Source organism: Pagrus major, chromosome 17, assembly GCF_040436345.1.
Source record: "Pagrus major chromosome 17, Pma_NU_1.0".
NCBI classification, from domain to species: Eukaryota; Metazoa; Chordata; class Actinopteri; order Spariformes; family Sparidae; genus Pagrus; species Pagrus major.
This window is the reverse complement of record NC_133231.1, coordinates 25,936,190-25,955,447: the sequence shown is the minus strand read 5'-3', so window position 1 is coordinate 25,955,447 and position 19,258 is coordinate 25,936,190. Positions and strand designations below refer to the sequence as shown.

At 37.2% G+C, this 19,258-nt stretch overlaps 2 protein-coding genes across 3 annotated transcripts; both read right to left on the bottom strand.

Moving 5' to 3' along the window:
* Positions 1–9,966: 9,966 nt before the first annotated feature.
* LOC141012606 (uncharacterized) lies at positions 9,967–14,941 on the bottom strand. Of its 2 annotated transcripts, none has more exons than XM_073486124.1 (8): positions 14,812–14,941; positions 14,562–14,665; positions 12,824–13,003; positions 12,601–12,711; positions 12,194–12,250; positions 11,259–11,420; positions 10,538–10,657; positions 9,967–10,285 (listed from the first exon to the last, which is right to left on the bottom strand). In XM_073486124.1, exons 3-8 carry the CDS (start codon positions 12,992–12,994, stop codon positions 10,217–10,219), a joined length of 690 nt encoding a protein of 229 aa, XP_073342225.1. In that variant the 5' UTR covers positions 12,995–13,003; positions 14,562–14,665; positions 14,812–14,941; the 3' UTR covers positions 9,967–10,216. The 2 variants fall into 2 exon arrangements, with proteins under 2 accessions (XP_073342225.1, XP_073342224.1); XM_073486123.1 differs by having other exon boundaries at positions 9,967–10,288; positions 14,812–14,921.
* Positions 14,942–15,720: 779 nt separating this feature from the next.
* Positions 15,721–18,889, bottom strand: LOC141012485 (uncharacterized). Its single transcript, XM_073485979.1, has 7 exons — positions 18,843–18,889; positions 17,685–17,877; positions 17,491–17,601; positions 17,185–17,241; positions 16,897–17,067; positions 16,198–16,317; positions 15,721–15,962 (listed from the first exon to the last, which is right to left on the bottom strand). Exons 2-7 carry the CDS (start codon positions 17,853–17,855, stop codon positions 15,894–15,896), a joined length of 699 nt encoding a protein of 232 aa, XP_073342080.1. The 5' UTR covers positions 17,856–17,877; positions 18,843–18,889; the 3' UTR covers positions 15,721–15,893.
* Positions 18,890–19,258: the final 369 nt, after the last annotated feature.

Genomic DNA, 19,258 nt, shown 5'->3' with positions numbered 1-19,258 from the left:
CTAAACCTGTTTAAGAGTTTAACTCCAAATAACTGCAACCACCTGAAATAATCCTAATATTGTTGCAAAATCATTGTAAAACAGCTTCAGTGTTATTTTATTTTATTGGTCAAAAGATGAACATGTATGACATAGGTTGCAAATATTTGCGATTACTGTTTGAAGACATTCATTTATCAAAAAAAATTCACTTCTAGACCCCCTGCGGACATTTCCAGCCATTTTTGCAGGAACCCTGAGTGTTTTTTTTTTTTTTTTTTTGCCTAAACCTAAGCAGAGCATAAGAAGAGCATTGTGACAAGGAAGTTGCAGCATAAAGGAACGTTGCCAAAACATACTTAGCAAACATTTATTCTGGTTTTGAGTTGGTTTTACTATATTGTCATTCATAATTGTCCACTTATTTTCGCCCACAGGAGGAGTTAGAGTTGTCAACAACAACATTAATGAACACAATGCTTACAGGCACTATACGTACAAGTTTTTGTAATTATAGCCGAGCAACTAGAGGGAAAACTGAGCGCATGGGAAAAGTAATCCTAAAAAAAAAAGGGTTTCACATTGTGAAAGGGTCTATTTTACCCAAACCATGTTTTCCTAAATCTAACCAAGTATTTTTGTTGCCAAAACTGCGACAGAAAACTGTATAAACATGGAAATAATAAGTGAGTAAGTAAGCCACTCAAGCACAACAGCTCGCCCCTCACAGTTTCTGTTGTAATGACGCTCCAGGAACAACAGCAACACCAGTCACAAAGCTGTGACATCACAACGGCGTGACTGGTCAGTTTCCATGCTGGCCCTGGAACAACAATAATTATGATGTATGAACAACACCAACAGTGATATCAGATAAACCCTTCACAATGTCACAGTCAGAGTTATTTTAGCAAAGGTCAATTCTCACCCTCACAGACGCTTGAATCTGGGCCCACTGGTTCTTCTGGGACTGCCGCTTTAGCTGTTGCCCCCTGCTACCCAGTAAAACCAGTGTTGTGCCATGGCTACTGTTTTCTGTGACTAAGTACGGGTTAGTTTCACCACATAAGTTACAGTCAAAACAGCTGAGACTTGTTAAATTACCAGAGAAAGTGGGAAGAAATAAGCCAAATTCCACCCATCTGAGGTGAGCAACATACCATGAAGGTAAATCTCAGCTGTTCTATAGAGAAAACACAGCTTTGTAAGAAAAAAAGAGAAAAAAGAGAAAAGTTTATTATGGTTAGCCTGTTTGGAAACACCCATAGTGCTCTATAATTATGTGGCTGTGGCTTTTCTATCTTCAGCATATAAAGACTCATGTCCCTGCAGTACATCACACTGACGGGTCAAGTGCCTCAACAGAAATGAGCAAGTGCAAAGCAAAACAAGTGGGTCACACATTGTTGTCTAAGTGTATTTTTACTAAGATTTCTTTGATTTGGACACAAACAGAGAGAACTTCTGAGGAAAACAGTAAAGAATAGTCACTTAATGTTAGAGTGTGGCAAAAAGGTGAAGACCCAAATACAGACACAATGGCAGGAACAAAAGGCAAGCTTTAAAAAAGTAAGCAGTGACTTATTAATCCAAAGTCCTACTAGTGAGAAACAAAAAGGCAGGCAGCAGAAACACAAGAAGCAGGCAGGAACAAATAGAAGAACTAAATAAAGTACAAAAATGGAAAAACTGAATAAAGTGAAAAGAATAAATACATTTAAAAAAATAGTGAAAAAAAATTTAAAAAAATGGAAAAACTAAATAAAGTACAAAAGAAGTACAATAATTAAAAATTAAATAAAGTACAAAAATAAAAAAATAAAAAAGTTTTTTAAAAATTAAAAAAACTAAATAAAGAACAAAAATTAAAAAAGTACAAAAAAACGAAATTAAGTAGAATAATAATAATAATAATAATAATAATAATAAGTACACAAAAAGCTAAATATGGTACAAAATAAAAAATAAAAAACAGTACAAACCAAAGACGCAGTGGGAACACAGGACTGAAGGTGGGGAAACATAACAGATGAACTGACAGAGAGAGCGGGGAAGACAAGGACTTAAAAACACAGGGAGTGATGACTAATTGAACACAGGTGAGCAGGAAAACAGACAAAGAGAGGAGGAAAACACATGGACCAAATTCACAGGAGGATTATCAGGGACAGGTGGGCAGGAAGTAACACATGACACGAGGATGAACCTTACAAAATAAAACAGGAAATCAACAAACCAAAAGACCCCAATCATGACACTTAAGGCTGTCTTTCAACATGCATGTCATTTTATAATAAAGGATATATAAATCTAGATTTGAAATTGTAATATTTAGTTTTTAATATAGTGACTTTTTCATCAAAATCACAAGCTGCTGTTACCTCTGTGGAGATTTGATCCTTTATATAAAGACCAACGCAGTGAACTCAAGCTAAACGTGACCTCTGACCTGTCAGGATAGCATGAAAACAAGAGCCAAATAAATCAAGTTTACAATGAAACGGGTATTTATACTGCTTCATCATAAAATTCCAATGACATAGGGGAAACTGGTTTATCTATACAGTATCTCCAGATTAAGATGTCTCCTGTTCACTAGAAAAACTCTGAAAGAGAGGGAGATGTCAGCCCACTGCATTGGTTCCCAACTTAACCCCACATCCAGAGATCAATATAATATAAAGGAGTCACATGACTGATAACACTTTTGGAAAAATAAACAAATAACAGGTTCATCTTATCTTTGCTCTTTTCTTGTGAAATACTGGGCAGTTTTACTTCTTCAGGCCTTGGAAAATATTCAAATTAACCATTCTGAGGGATTCTGTGGTCTAGTGCCACAGTCGTCTTTGTTTCTGCATCTACTCCTCATGTTAAAAAAAAGAGCTGAGAACAGAGAGAAAAGAAAAAATTCAGACTGTAACACAGACTGAAACAAAAGTACAGTAACGTGGACAATGACATGAGTTAAACCTGATATGACAGGAGAAAAGGAACCCAGAACAGAGATGAGACTTCAGCCAGTGCCAGCAAAAGTTATATAAGAAATTCAGTAAGAAACAGCAGGAACTCAGACTGTCTTTGATTTCGAGAAAAATACTCGAATTACCAAACCCTGCATGCAGAGGAGACCGACCTTATTGTCTGGATACCTGTTTGCCAATGGAACCAGACGGAGACAGAAGGAATTTAAACTTTCCCTTCGCTTCTTAACGAAGCAAATCTCTCTCAAGTGCTTTCCAAATTTCCACTGGCAAGTGACCCACTTACATCAATGCTCAGTGAGCTGAGGCCCACACACTGCTTCATCAGCAACTTTGAGAAAAATGCTTCCAGAAAACTAGCCTGAAACTGATCAACACTGACAAACATCTGCAGTAATTATGCAAAAGCAGAAAATTCTGGATATTTCAAACCTGCAATGACTGATATTTTGGCCATTTTGGTGAAGTGGACACAAGCGTGAACACAAAATAGAGATCAACAGACGCTGAAACTTGTTTGCAAACAGTAACTTATTTAAACATCGAGCAAGATATGGAGCAACAATTTATTTAGAGTCGTGTTTGTGTCCACCTGATGAATGTAAAGGCTCATTTATGCTCAACATTAGATGTGTATATGAATATGAATAGAGCCCCGATTGCAGGTAATCAATGCAATTGGCCATCTTGCTTCCATTAAGCTTTGAGTAATGTCCTCCATTGATGATACGCCATTGATTACAGTGGTTCCATTTACAACTGGTGCAAACACCATGAATCAAAGAGCCTGTTATTACTCACAAGGCGTCATATACAACCTGGTCAGTGGCCTCTGATGCTGTAGTTACTCCTCTAAGCCTCACTTCTTGAAGCAGCAGTCTAGTGCAGTAGTGTCAAGAGCGATAAGACACCAAATTGGGGGTGGTCAGAGTGGTTGTGTCCCAATAGTCAAGATTGTTTTGTTTTTTTAAGTTATGTTATGTAAGTAACATGACTGAACATAGTTATTTTACCCCAAATATTATCTTTTCCTAAACTTAACCAAGTTGTTTTCTGAAACCTAACTTGTAAACCTAACCAGCGTTTTCACAACATTAATAACAATCCAAAATTCATGTCAAGTGTTTGTAGCAAGCTTTATTTTGAAAGTCCAACCGGAAGTTACATATTTGTTATTGCTAACTTGACTGCAGAGCCCTTTAAAGGTAGAGCTTCATAGTTCACTTCAAGCTTGAAGGCCACTGACCAAGCTGCTGTATTTGACAAGTTGGGAGTGAGAACATGTTAGAATGGAAACGGTTCAGGAGCCAGAGCTAATTCGGAGGAAAAAGTGGATAAAGTTTTGCATTTCCAGGATTTTTCTGCTTGACCTTGACCTCGACCTTGAAGGAATAGCAGAGTTGATGAGATCCATATGAAGAAAAATGCCCAAAACCAGGAGTTTGTCTCGTTCAAAAGAAGCAACAGATTAAAAAAAGCTAAAAGATATAAAGACATAAAAATCAAGTAATGCTCTCGATGGGCCAATGATGATTTTAATTGATATTTATGGAAATTAATGCAACTATAGTATCGTGAATCTAAGTAAGACTCCTCTACTACTAGGAGTACAGCTGGAGACAAATTATATATGTAAGAGTTTCTGCCGTGATCTCTCAGCTCTGTTCTCCGTCTGTATGGAGAAGCTGCTACAGGCCACTTTCTGTCTCCGTCCAGGTGGGTTAAAGGGGCAGCTGACACAAAACAGTTGAATTTGTGAAGTGATGCTTTTAATCAGACCAGAATTACTCCTCCATGAATATGATTTGCCCACACAGCCCTGCATTGAGCCCGGCCCCATCAGATGATCTCAGGAACGCAGAAAAACATCACGTGGCCACGAAAAGATTCGCCCGCCTTGCAGGAATACATAGTACTGCTACCCATCACCTAAGTGAAACCCTCCACTCTGCCTTAATTCAGTCTCAATGGTAAAACGCAGTCATTATGGTTAAAAAAAAAAAAGTGGTCACATATTTTAATCAGATGGTGCGGGTCAGATGGGCCGTGGGAGGGGCTACGTGTCTGCATCATCTGGTCAGGGCTCTGAATGCAGCTTACTTTAAGATTAGGAAACAAATATTTCTGGTTTCTATCAAGAGCAAACAAAATAGTCTGCTGATGCTAAGTGAAGTGAAGGAGGCTTCAAAGAAAACCCAATGAAGTTAGTCAGCTACCAGCGTGTTCCCACGTAGAGCCGATGGTTTTTGAAGGACTTCTTTGTGGCTCAGCTGCTGCAGCCAGACGTAGTCATCTTTCATAGCCTTCGGTTAAGCAACCTAGCAGTGTAATGATTGTTTATACACAGTATTTTACTTTAGAATATGTTTTTTTGACTTAGATTATCCATGCATAATTGTTTAATTGGTTGTATTTTATGATCTTACAAAGTTTCCAGTGGAAGAGATCAGCTGCCTGTGTCTGGCCTTGGATTACAGCTCAGACAGGATTCCTCTCACTATGAAGAAAACTAAAGACTGTAAAAGGCTTTACAAAGATATCTGAGAAGAGTTCCCTTCTGTAGATACTTTCCTAAATTGTAAAATATGTTAGAGGGAAAGCACATTAGATACCATCATAATAATGAGCTAAGATTTTGTGTTAGCTGTAACTTTTAGCTTTTAGCAGAAAACAGAGTCATGATCCACCTTGCAATGCGTTATTGGGATTAAATGGTGCCAATAATTTGTTTATTTTTCTGAATATTTTTTTAAATTGCAGAACTTGAAGCTGCTCCACTCAACTCTGTAGTTCCCCTGAGATCTACGGGGCATTTTAGCATGTTTCAGCTCTTTGTTTTGGTCTTTAGGTTATAATATGTCAGTGTTTACAGTTTTCTGTGCTGCCCTCTTGTGGGCAAGAATCAATTCAGGGTTAAATTTTTGATTTGTTTCAATGCTTATGAGATAAAACTGAGAACCATGAAGAATTCCCCGCTAAAGCCACAAACTTCTTGTCTCGTAATCCCTGTCCTCTCACAGCATGTTTTCACTTGGCACCCCCTTCCTCACCGTTGTTGTTACTGTGATCCTCTGTCCTCCCCCTTCTTACATACCGATGTCTGGGCAAGACCCAACAGGCTTATGTGGCACTGCTATGACTCTGTGTCAAAGAGAATTCTCTACTGTAGAGCTTTGGGGTGGTATCATCGCCAGATCTGCTATTGTTTTCAAAGTGTGACCTGAGGCGTCTTCCAAATCCTTTCATACCTCTTATTTATCTGTTGACACCAGCAGAAAATATGCAAAGCCTTCAGTCATCTCCACCTCTGCAAGATAACGTCTGACTGGTTTCTCTCCAATTACACAGCAAACCAAAAGGTTAGAAAAGAGTCGAAAAAAAGAGAATGTGAGTTGTAGGTGACATGTTTGTTCCCAGAGCACCAACTGTTAAACAACATTGTTCTGGTTCACCCAAAAATTTCAATTCAGGCATTATCTACTCACCTTCATGCTGATGGAAAGTCAGGTGAAGTTTTGTAGTCCACAAATCATTTCTGGAGCTTAACAGCAAAACAGCGTTGCAGCATGGGGACTAGATGGGGACTTGGGAAATGTAAAAAAACAACTAATAAAAAACATTAACTGGCTCCATACAGCAAATCCTGCATAATCCAAGTCTATTGAAGCCCGGAGATCCCAAATTGATTTGACAAGATGTTATTTACACCCTCAACATCCATAGACTTGGAATATGCCAGACAAGCTGTATGGAGCCATTTTATGTTTATTTTTGTGTTATATTTTACATTTTAAAATAAGTCCCTATCAACATCAGTTTGTAGGAGAATGCTGTAACGCTGTTTTGCTGTGAAGCTCCAGAAATGTTTTGTTGGACGACGAAACTTCACCCGACTTTCCATCAGCATGAGGTTAAGTACTGTAGGTAACGCCTAAATTTAAGTTTTTAGGTGAACTTATCCTTTAAAGCATAACCACGGTGTAGAAATACTTTGTTACAAGTAAAAGTTCTACATTCATATTCCAACTTAAGTAAAAGTACTAAAGTAGCAGCGTCAAAATATACATAAAGCAACATTATGTAACTTTTTTTAAAATCTTAAAATATCATCTTCAAAATCATGTTGATGCTACAGTTGACACCATCATGGATTTCCAGATATTTCACGTGAAAACAACACTTTTACATGCAATATCAAATAATAAACCGCATTTCTCATATGATTAATTCATATGTGAGGTATTTGTATAGTTCATATGTAAGATTGTGTGTGACATATCACATGTGAATATCATATTTCATATGTGAAAACATGAATTTCACATGAACTTTTAGTTGGGGGTTAAGGGCCTGCTCAAGTACACCTTAGTGGTTGTAATGAGGGTGGGGCAAGAGACGCTTTATGCCCTTTTCTGCTGTGTTTACAGACCCAACTTGTGCAAACAGAAATCATTGTTAATTTACATGTAGTCTTTGCCTTGTATTCGTCTGTCTTTAAACAAACTAAACAATGTCAAACAATTTGTGAGTCATTTTAGCTTCTAATCCTGCTATACCTTTAAATCCAGGTTACGTAGACGTCTTACACCTCATCATTCAGGACTGATAACACATGAACAACACAGACATACCTGTGGCTCTGCTTTAAGCTGCTCTGTGTGTTTGTAACCGTATTGTGCAACAGGAATTCAACATGAATCAACAAGTACATTCGAGGCACCTGCGGTAGCTTTAATAAGAACAGAATATTGTAGGATGAATGAGTGCAGGACAGGTGCATCTGTCACGTTCCTGCTTCAAGAAATAAAACTTATATTTGGAAGAAAAAGTCTGAATCTGTATAAAAAATAGCTTCTGCTGCCCAGAATCCCACATTTTCCTCTCAGCTCAGTGTTGCTATTTTAAAACCACACACTGCTATAAAAGTACAAGAATTACGTGGGAGAGAATGTGGATTTAAAACCTTGAAAGTAAGGGATTGTATCTTTATTGTATCTTTAAGAAGACGACGGGACTGACTGAACCAAAGCAACAATCAAATGAAATGAAATGACAATGCTTGGATGTATAACTTGTTGCTGGTTGGTTGTTGTTTTAGATCACAGCTCAGTACTTTTCAGGTAGATACTGTGTCTAAATCCACCAGTTTAAATACAAGTCATCCGCTGACTGTACCCTCAGATTTATTCATAACATTTAGAATAACTTTATGTAAAGTCTTGCACCAGAGCTGTAAATTAAATACATTTCTCACCACATTAATACCTGCGCAATCAGAAACCGATGGTTCAGCTTTGTCATGGTCCTGTCAATCTTTGCACGTCGGGTAGAAAATATACAAATACTCGTAAAGAAAGATAACAGACAGACTCTAACAACCCTTCTTTCAGCTATAACAGACAAATAATAATTGTTAGTTTAAATAAAACCTGTTTTTCTTTTATATTGCAAGGATAAAAAGACACCATGACCCAGTGTCCTATTATTTTTCCCACACTTTTTGAGTTGTTTCAAATCCTAAAATAAACATTTGTCTTTCATTATGTTTCATGCTTTGTCCGTGTCCATTTCAACACACCCTCCTCCAACACTCATCTCATTTTACACAAGATTATCACAGAAGTTTAAAGGCTGAAAAAGTGAAAAGATATCTGTAAAACAGAAATACATCAAAGCTTTTGTATTTAGTTGTCACAAATGCTGCATCTATATTTATTATATTCATTTTCAGGGATTCAGGGATCATCATTATTAAACAAGCCAGTATTTACTGTATATTGCATAAAGTCAAGCTTGGGGATAGAATAACATTGTTCAACTTCCAGTGTTGTATAAAGTATCCAAAAGGTCATACTTAAGTAAAACTAAAGATACTGTGTTAAAATATAACAAATAGTTATTGAGTATAAGTATTAAAGTATCAGATATTAAATGAACTTAAGTACCAAAAGTTCCAGTAAAAGTAAATTACATGTATGCATATGTTGTTTACTATGGGACGAACGATGCACATATTTGGCTGTGATGCAGCATGTGATCTAAAAAGTAACTAGTAACTAAAGTTATTAAATTAATGTAATGAGTAAAAAGTACAACAATAAATGCAGTGGAGTGGAAGTATAAATTACTGGAAAATGGAAAAACTCAAGTAAAGTGCAAGTACCTCTTAATTGCACTTAAGTACAATACTTGAATAAATGTACTTAGTTACACTTACTGCACTTGGCAAAACATGGAAAAACCCACAGTTCAGCAGGTAATGTACAAGTATGTGTGTGACTCTAAGAGATGTAACACCACCTAGTGACAAACAGTGTCATCACAGGTTGAGGAAATGAAGGACATGACACAACTGTACACGCAGCTACCCACACAAACGTTGCATTAAGTGTTACCTTTACATTAAACTTATATCATGCAATTAAAATACTTTATTAGGCATATGATCATGACTTGACATATTAGGCATTATCATATTTTCAAATGAAGTTTCCCAAAAAGGAGATACTTCCTTGTGTTTGCCTCAACATTTCCTCAGTATCAGATACCAGGAAAGTAATAATATCTGTCACACAGCTGCGTAATCAAGGTTTTGAATGTCACCCACATAACAAAGAATCTGTTCAAATATGTTAGAAAAAATCTATTTAAAAATGTTAAATTGTCCTTTTATCCCTCACCTCTCAGACTTTCTCCGATTTAAAAACATGATTACCGTTAATATTCATAACCCCCAGCTCCGTCTCCGTAAGATCACATTGTTTGTTTGTACTTTGTTTGTTTTTCGATGACTTCCTGGTTAAACACTCTCTCTAACTGCGACACACTGGTTGTTCACCGCCTGTCTGTTCAGTTAGCAGCAACAACAATGATACTTCCCCATCTATGGGTTTGATTTAACAGTTAAATATGTGCCAGTTGTTTCTTGTATATCGCACTCATACTTCCTATTACCCAGTGACATCCATGCTGACATGAATTAAAAAAAACAACACAAAAACAATGACAGCTACCACCACTTCTCCCCGTCTTTATTCAAGCAAGTTTACTTTAACTGATATAAAAAGGATTAATAACACTTCCAATCACATTGTGCCAAACTACATTGTGATTCTAGATTGAAATCTTTAGTATAAAATTGAAGAGTTTTTGTGATAAAAAGCAGTTTTGATTATTTTCATCTGATACATGTAAGGATTATATGGAGACACGTTGGTTATTCGTGCTCTTACAGTTTTGTGTTTGGATTGATTTTAAACACCAGGACCGGTCAGGACGTCTTCGGTCTGCACGGGCTGGTAAATCTCAACATCTCTGTCACCCTGCTGACACAGAACAAAGTTTCTTAAAGTAACAACATCATAAAGCTGTGAATTCTGCTGTGTCAGAGTTGACTAAATGTTTTTAATTTGTTCAATTTAAGACCTCATAATAGTCTTAATCATCTCGTACTAAACCTTTAAACAGTAATCCAGCTGTTATAACTTCTACTGACCACCTACTACGACCTCTACTATTGTACTAAAACACACTTTTTGATCACTTTGATGCGGTGTTTTTAACTTGATTCATACCTCGACCTCGACCTTCCTGTTGCGCAGAGCTTTGATGCCGAGAACAGCAAAGCTAATGCAGACACACAGCTGGAGAACAGCCATCACGATCAAGGTGACATCCATGCCTGTCAACAAACGCTGACGAAGACAAGAAATGAAACAGAAAGAACAAATTCACTTTCATTTTTCAGACTGAAAGCTATATATGGTATGATTGTGTTTTCAAGTTGGACATTAAAGGGTAAGGCTGAGAAAAAAACAAAAACTTTTAAATACTTTTTTTTGTAATTGTCACCAAAACCTATCCAAAGTAACCTGATGCTGTCGATGAACACACCATCGCTGAGGAAAATCTATCTGACATGAATTTTTTAGTTTTATTAATGTTAAATTTAGCCGCTTTCACCAACTTCCTTCCTCGCTCTCTGACTCCATCCCTTTACTGTTACCTTGAATAAGTTTCAGATTTCTCAGGGTTTGAACATTCCCAGACTTTTGGGATCAAGTACACAACTCAAAATATTTAACAAAGGTCCAGTTTTTTGTTTTTAAGAAACTGCTGAGCCTGTTTGTTTTAAAAAAAAGAAACTATCTGTGCATTGTTTCTTGAATTATGTCATCAGTATGAATCAATGGGATTGGGCGAGGGAGCTACAGAGTAGAAAAGTTGAGTATTGAGAGACTGAAAATATGAAAAATATATCATGAAACCACCTTTATCCTTTAAAAGCAAACTTACCTGGGCAAAGTACGCCACAAATTTGCATCTGTCAGGACCATCAGTAGTGCCCCAGTCACACATCCAGCCAACATTGCTTTCACTAAGGTCAATGGCATACATCACAATGCCAACAATGGCGAAGATGGATCCAATTATGTTCACAAACGCAGCGAAGCCCACCTGAGAGGAGAGACTCCATTATTCTTTGGACAGTGCTCCGACAAACTGTATGTTTGAGTCCTAAATCCTTTAAAGTACAGAATCCATAACATTTCTAACTTCATCTATCTCTTAAAATTATACCTTTTTAGTCATTTAGACATACAGTCAGTGTCTTTCACATTCGTTTTCCTTACAGCTTTATTCAAATATGAGTGGACATTTAAGTAATGAGCCGCAAGAGGAAGTGGGAATCAGTGAGGGAGATGAAAATCTCATGACAACAAGGAAGAAGTTTTTTTTGTTCTTTCACATCCCCAGTAGATTTTTCTCTGTGAATCCACAGTTTCGCCTTTTAACGTCATTAGAGGAGTAATGTGTTCCCTGTTTTATAATATCAGACAGTGTGGAAGCGTTGAACAGGACTCTTGATCAATTCCTATGTGCTCACATGCTTAATGTTTTTATTCCCCACCAGACTGCAAGGGGAAAAATAGGGTTTACTTGTTAATCTAATGTGTCAAGAATCTCATCAATAAATCAAAATTGGCTGCTGCTGCTGATTTAGATATTGAATTTATTCCAGTGGTCATAGAAGGCATCTGATCTCTCTCTGTATATGTTGCACCTTTTGCTGCAGCAGCCTTTAAGTTAATCTGACAGCATTCAATTAAGACTTGTGATACAGAAATCCTTTGCGAAGCGTTTATTCAGACACAAGACTAACATGTTACATTGCCATCAGCCTACCATTAAGAAGTGCATGTCTGAAAAGGCCTTTAGTCTTTACTTACCAAGCAACGAGAGGGGAACCGGCTGGCAAGAACAGACACGACTCCTGCTGCGATGTACTGAAGAGAGGACAGCAGACAGCTTAGTGACATTAATCATTAAAATGCACAATACTATATTTTACTCATTTTGTGATTTTTTTGTAAGAATAAAAGGAAACAAATACATGTAAAACCAGTAATATTTTCATTTATCATTCCTCATAAAGCAATGTTATTCTCTAGAAACAGTGGACTTCATTACTCAGGAAATCCCACGGCCATGAAATCCTGCTCGCATTTGAAAAAGTAAAGAATTACAAAAACATCAGAGAGAGTCCTGATCCGGCCATTATACTCTACAGCAATGTTCAACAAAATAATAAATAGATATGCTTTGGATCTAATATCAATACAACAATATTATTTACCACACCACCCAGCCAGTACGCAGCTCCCAAACGAGTAAAATCTTCAGGATGGTAGCTCATTCGTCCTGGCCCAAGTCCAATGTTGAACAGGCCCACCATGATCATTATCGCCTGTGAAAGATTAAAAACAATTGAATATCATTGTTTTACACTTGAACAACTTAACTTCTTAAAACAACCACTTAATACTGCATGTGGATGCATAAATGTCTATTTCTCTCACCCCAAGCGCTGATACTACATTGGTCTGCAGCAGCCCCTCTGTCACGGAGCAGCATGTTGGACTGTAGCAAAGACTCTTGAGGATTTGGCAGAGCGGTGGTAACATGCTGTTACTGTCAGACGCCACAGTGACCACAGTCACTCCCTTGTGTCTGAAAGCAGTTACAGTCATCTCTCACACCTGCAACATGACACGGAGATTTTGGGACAGATGGTTAGATAAATGAATATACAGTACACACCACTTTATTAAAAGGTAAGAATAAAATGAACAAATCATAAATAATGAAAAAAAAAATTAGCTGGAAACTGAACTTAAACCAGAGAACATGTTCACTTTTCGACTACAGCTGGGCCTTAAAATAGTATCACAATATTTTCAGGCCGTATTGCGGTATATAATATATACCTCGATATTTTTTAATCTTTTCAAAAACGCTTTATAAATGTTCGGACTGGGCGACAAAATCAAGTATCACAATATTTTTGACCAAATGGGCCCTACTTTGATATTGATACTGATATTGCGAAATATTGTCGGGATGACTATTGGTACTTTACCAAATAACATGAACACAATGAGATTACTGATAAATACTGGTGGGTAAAGGCAAGTATTAGAAAAAGTAGAACCGTCTGGTAAGTTCATCAAATTGCATCACTTTACTTATGCCATATCACGATGAAACAATCTATCTAAGACGATATATAGTCTAATGATAATGACATATATCGTATATATTGCACAGCCCTACCTCCAAACATAGTCACAACCACAAAAAGAAACGAAAAACAGCCCCAAAACAACTGCAAAGAGACAGCGAACGACCACACAGATTTAAACAACTAGAAAGAGACACATATGACTACAAAGAGACTCAAAACAACCAAAAATAGATGCAAAACAACCTCAAACAAACACAAAACAACCGAAAACAGACACAAAACAACCACAGACACAAAACAACTAGAAAGATTACTACGAAAGGCAACAACAAAAACACGTAAAACAACTAAAAGAGACACAAATTTAGACTACAAAGAAAACAAAACAACTACAGAGTCTCAAAACTACCATAAAGAGATGCAAAACAACCACAGACAGACACAAAACAACTCCAAAGAGACGGAGAACGACCACGCATTCAAATCAACTACAAACAGACATATGACTACAAAGAGACTCAAGGTGAACACAAAAACATGTAAAGCAACCGGACTGTTAGATAGAATAAAACACAACATCTTTCACTATTTTCTTGCATTTTATTAAATAAGGAAATACTCAGCAGATTAGTCAGTAATGAAAATAATCATTAGTTGCAACTAGATTACATTACAATCCTGTATATCGTGTGGAAATAAAACCAAGTGGAAGTTGAGGACTCACAGTTATATCAACCTGCACTTATTTGAGGTATGTGACACCTGTGATAAGGTGTTCTTTCAACAAAAGTAACAGTGACGCAGCGGTGAGGCTCATGTGGGATCGCTGCACTTCTTGTGTTTTTCTTCTCAACCTCTGATCTTAAAGCTGACACAAAACAGGATGTGATAAAAGCTCTCACAAAAATGAGGATTCAGGGTTCAATTCATTAACAGGATTTTAAATGCAAAGGAGCTGAGCACACATAAAGTTCTGATCCTGGTCCACATAAGCTACAACTACATCATCCAGTCAAGACTGTCTAATTGTTAATATCTGTAGGAGATGTGTGTTTTTAGTGTGGAGCACTCACCTGGTCTGTCGCTGAAGACTACTTGAAAGTGCGACGGTCAGTTTGTCACAGTGAGTTCAGACAGCAGCTCCAAAAACTGATACTTCCTGCTTTCTGTTTGATTTCTTCAAAATAAAAGCGTCATCACCAAATTTAACTCTTAAAACTCCTTTTGCACAAAAAATGATAACTAGCAGTGGCCGAAGAATTAGCTAGATCCTTTACTTGAGTATATACATAACAATGTAAGTATATATTATAAGTTACTGACCTGCAATCCAAATTCAGTTAGTTTTACAATCGTCTGTGTCCATTCAAAAGTAAAAGTATACTTCCCTCGTATATTTTAAGGTTAGATATTGGACAGACATTCACTCAGGAAACACCCAGCGGCGCCTCTTACCCAGGTTCACCCAGTGTTGGCAGCAGGATGACGTTTAGCTGCTTCCCAGAACCTCGCCCTGCGCTGGAGGCTGATTTAGGGACCATCAATAAATTACCCTATTGTTTGTTTGATTTACACGAAAACATTGTTTCTTCATGCTGACTTGATGATATTAGTGGAAATTATGATAAAAAAAAATGAACTGATTTCATGTAGCACACTTATTTTGATTGGTAATGTGTTATGTATTATTTTGCAAACATATTTTTAGAAGACAATGAGGTTTTTTTTCACAATAGCTTCCATGTCATGTGACCCAGTGACTCCAAACCAATGCCGAATTGTTCTACTAAATGGGACGAATAAGACACACCTGTTTTTTATTAAATTTGACTGCTTCTTCTCTTTTATATGAATATTTATTATGAAAATTCAGCATTTCTTTTCAATAGCTTCCATATCATGTGACCCAGTGACTCCAAACCAATGCCGAATTGTATTACTACAAAGGCCACATAGGCCACACCTCTTTTAATGGGTTGTACTGCTTCTTTTATTCTATATGAGTATTTATTGTGAAAATTCAGCATTTCTTTTCAATAGCTTCCATGTCATGCGACCCAGTGACTCCAAACCAATGCCGAATCTTATTACTAAGCTATTGAAAAAGAAATGCTGAATTTTCATAATAAATAGTTATATAAAATAGAAGTGAAAATACACTCAACTTCAACAGTAAAATATCACAACCTAAAACTCATTCATTGGACACCTTTCACCATTTTAAATGTTTTATTCAAACGAGTTTATTTCAAAAGATCAATTCATCAGCAGGTAGAAAAAACACGAAGATTGGCAAAAAAAAATGCTAGTGTCTTTTTTTTAATCACTTCCTGCAAGTGTACTGTATGTAAAAGCACAAGTATTACAATGATGTGCAGCCTATTGATAGTCATGCTGAAATGATTTTAAGCACCAGGATTCATCAGGAGGACTTCCTTCAACTGTGGCCGCTGGCCTTCAACATCTTTGCAACCCTGTTTGCACAGAAAAAGGTTAACTTCATATAAAAGCAAAAACAGGATAAACTTGAGAACTCTACAAGTATTAAATATTGCATGAAATGCAGCTGCTACTTGTTTTATCCCTACTACAACGTCTATTCCTGTTCTTCCTACTGCTATTGTTTTACTGCTTGTAATATTTAACTTGAACTTCCTGAAAACTTCACTGCCCTCTAATACATGTTTGCACTGTCTTCTTGGCTCATACCTCTTCCTTTGTCATCCCACTGGTCAACGCCTTGATGCCCAGATAAGCAACCCTAATACTGACGGCGAGCTGAATAGCAGCCATGGCGATCATCGTGGTGTCCATGGAAGTCAGCAAAGTCTGATGGATGAAAAATTCAATTAAAAAAGAAACATTAAAGTATTATTCTAACTCATGTTGACTCTTACAATTCAGTGCAGAGAAGCTCGCAAACAGTAAGTACTTTCAAAGTAGTTTTCTGCAATGCGTACACTCACTTTTAATACTTTAAGTACATTTTCCTGAATCATACAGTTACATTTCAATGCATGACTTTTACTTGTAATAGAATATTTTCACAGTATGGTGTTAATACTTAAAAGGAAGTGGATCCTGTGGAAATAAAGATGACAAGGGTGTAAACTTTGTTTTTGTGCTGCACAGAGATGCTTCTTTCCTCCTCAATTCATCCTCAGCACTCATCCACAAAAAGTAATTTAATTTATTACCTATCTGACCTGGATAAGTAGAACTCCAACATAGTGACAGGTGTTAAGAAAAACTATAATAAACATACGCAAAAAGGTAATCTTCATATAGAGGCGTATGGGACTGATTCATAACTACTCTATATTCCATGTAACATGTTTAAGTAAGGGCTAGAATACTTCTTCCACCGCTGTCTAACTGCATTTTCCAGTTTAACTTGAGCAAACTTACCTGGGCATAGAGCGCCACATTTATGCAGTTGTCCTCATAATAGTCAGCATCGTTCCGGCTCTGGTCACACATCCAGAGGAGAGAGGCGTTTGACAGGTCTATAAAATACAGCGCAACGGCGGTGATGGCAAAGATGGCTCCAGAAATGTTCATAAACACAGTGAAGCCCACCTGAGAGGAAAGAGGTCGTCAATTAAAAGTCCCAAAAACAGAAAACACGTCATCATATTTACAGTGCAGTGTTAATGCCCTTTAATTAGTCAACGGAGTTTGGTTTACTTGACTTACCAAGGAGGAAGAAGGGAACTGTCCGGCCACAATGGACATGATTCCAGTTACAATGAACTGATGATGAAAGCAGACAGCTCATATCAGCGACAATGAAGAAGAAACTTTATTTGTTTAAATAAATATTACCAAGAACTGTTTTTGTTCTCTTGTGTCCCTCAACAAGGGAATCCTCTCACATTGTTATTAGAATCTATGTGGACATGTGATGGATACACAACTGTAATGTCACATAACAGCTATTAAACAAGAGATATTAGAGTAATATGGTCTCATGGTCATATAAGCACGATAGCATAGTTTTACCACAGCACCCAGCCAGTAAGCAGCTCCCAAACTGGCCAAATCCCCAGAAATTGTGCTTGTTCGTCCTGGCCCAAGTCCAATGTTGAACAGGCCCACCATGATCTGTATAGTCTGTAAAAGATTCAAAACATTCCTATCTCAACATCTTAACATTTAAAGTTGTATTTGCATACGTTCATTTTAATTCCTCTCACCCCAAGAGCTGGAACGATGTTCGTGTCCATCAGCCCCTGGTACACCGAGCAACGCGATGGACTGAAGCAAACAGCCTTCAGGATCCGGCTCAGTGGTGGAAACATGCTCGTACTGTCAGCTGCCACAGAGATGACTGTCACTCCTTTGGTTTTGGTGACAGGTTTGGGCATTTTCACTGTCCAGCTCACACACCTGAAACATAAAACGGCGGACTTTGATTTCTTTCTTTTTTTTTCGGTAGAGATTGGTGTGCCTCCTCTTCTCCAAGTCTGTCCCCTTGAATTATGGTGCTTTTTGACTTTTGGTTGAAGCTCTTAAAGGATAAGTTCACCCAAAACTGTAAATTCAGCAGCAAAACAGCATTGTAACATTCTCCTAAACAATTGAGTAGATGGGGACTTGGGCAAGTCTACGGCAGCCCAAAGATCCCAAATTGACCAGATTTCCAATCGGCACAGGCTGAGTAGATGATGACATATTTTCAAAATATTTCGGGTGAACTTATCCTTTAAGTCGCTCATTTTGTTTTGCGTGCGTCTGTGTTTGAGGGTTGAACAGGTCAGTGTTTGAATGTGTTGAAGTCTCAGTAAAGTAAAGCAAACAGAGTCACTGGTATCGACCAACAACCCTATCAAATCCAAATATGCAGATGTATTACAGCCGTGGTTTTGCTTTAAGGAAGCGAGATTAAACTTATTGTCCTAAAATATGCTGCAGTGGCTTGAGCTGCCAAAGTAAAAGCACTGTTTGTTTCAGTTTCAGGAGGTGCTTTACATACAGCGCATTGCATTTATTTAAATATTTATCATATAGTCATATGGTATACTTTTATTATGTTAAAATTTATTATAATTTGAATCTATTGAAACTTTTGCAAAGACAAAAAACAAAACAAAACAAAGTTTCTTCATCTGAATGGGTTGTTTAGTTTTCTTTTCAGGTAATCTTCAGTATCTTAGAAAATGCTGCATTTTCTTTAGTTTTCCTCTAAACCACTTTTTCAGATATCTCAAAACTCACCTCACTCACACAGACAACAGAAACAATACAACATAGTACAAACTTTACTATTCAAAATTATCCACAACACCCAGTTCAGAGCTTATTCAACATGTTTTCACCTTATAAAGTTCTCATAAGAACACATGAGAACTCACCTGTTGATGATTCAGTGCTGTAATGTATTCAGTCTGGTCCCTCTGCCAGCAGCAGTTCATCTGGCAGCAGCAAAAAATGTTACTTCCCACAAGGCCATTCAAATTGGTTTCAAAATAAAAGTCCCATTTCCCCCAAAAGCAAATCAGTGATGCTGGAGGGAGCTGTTTAAAGTAATATTGAGAAGGGGAAAAGCACAAATTATTGTTTATAGTTTGTAGAATGTGTTGCATTTGTCAAATAATATGACATGATGGAAGTCAGCTACTTCCTGATTTAGACATCACTGTGTACAAGGTAATCCTCACATCTTTGGCTGCACTCAACTTCAATATCAAATTTGACCTGTCCAAGGTGATAAGGTGGGTCGAGTCAGTGTCTTTTTTAAAATCACATCTAAAAAAGTACTTTTAAGGGA

Excerpts from the sequence above, each read along its gene's own strand:
- LOC141012485 (XM_073485979.1), bottom strand. The coding sequence starts at position 17,855 with ATGCCCAAACCTGTCACCAAAACCAAAGGAGTGACAGTCATCTCTGTG. Across the intron at positions 17,242-17,490 it reads CTTACTGGCTGGGTGCTGTG|TTCATTGTAACTGGAATCAT; the intron begins GTAAAACTATGC and ends TTTCATCATCAG. Across the intron at positions 16,318-16,896 it reads ATGTGGCGCTCTATGCCCAG|ACTTTGCTGACTTCCATGGA; the intron begins GTAAGTTTGCTC and ends TTCATCCATCAG.
- LOC141012606 (XM_073486123.1), bottom strand. The coding sequence starts at position 12,994 with ATGACTGTAACTGCTTTCAGACACAAGGGAGTGACTGTGGTCACTGTG. Across the intron at positions 12,251-12,600 it reads CGTACTGGCTGGGTGGTGTG|TACATCGCAGCAGGAGTCGT; the intron begins GTAAATAATATT and ends TCCTCTCTTCAG. Across the intron at positions 10,658-11,258 it reads TTGTGGCGTACTTTGCCCAG|CGTTTGTTGACAGGCATGGA; the intron begins GTAAGTTTGCTT and ends TGTCTTCGTCAG.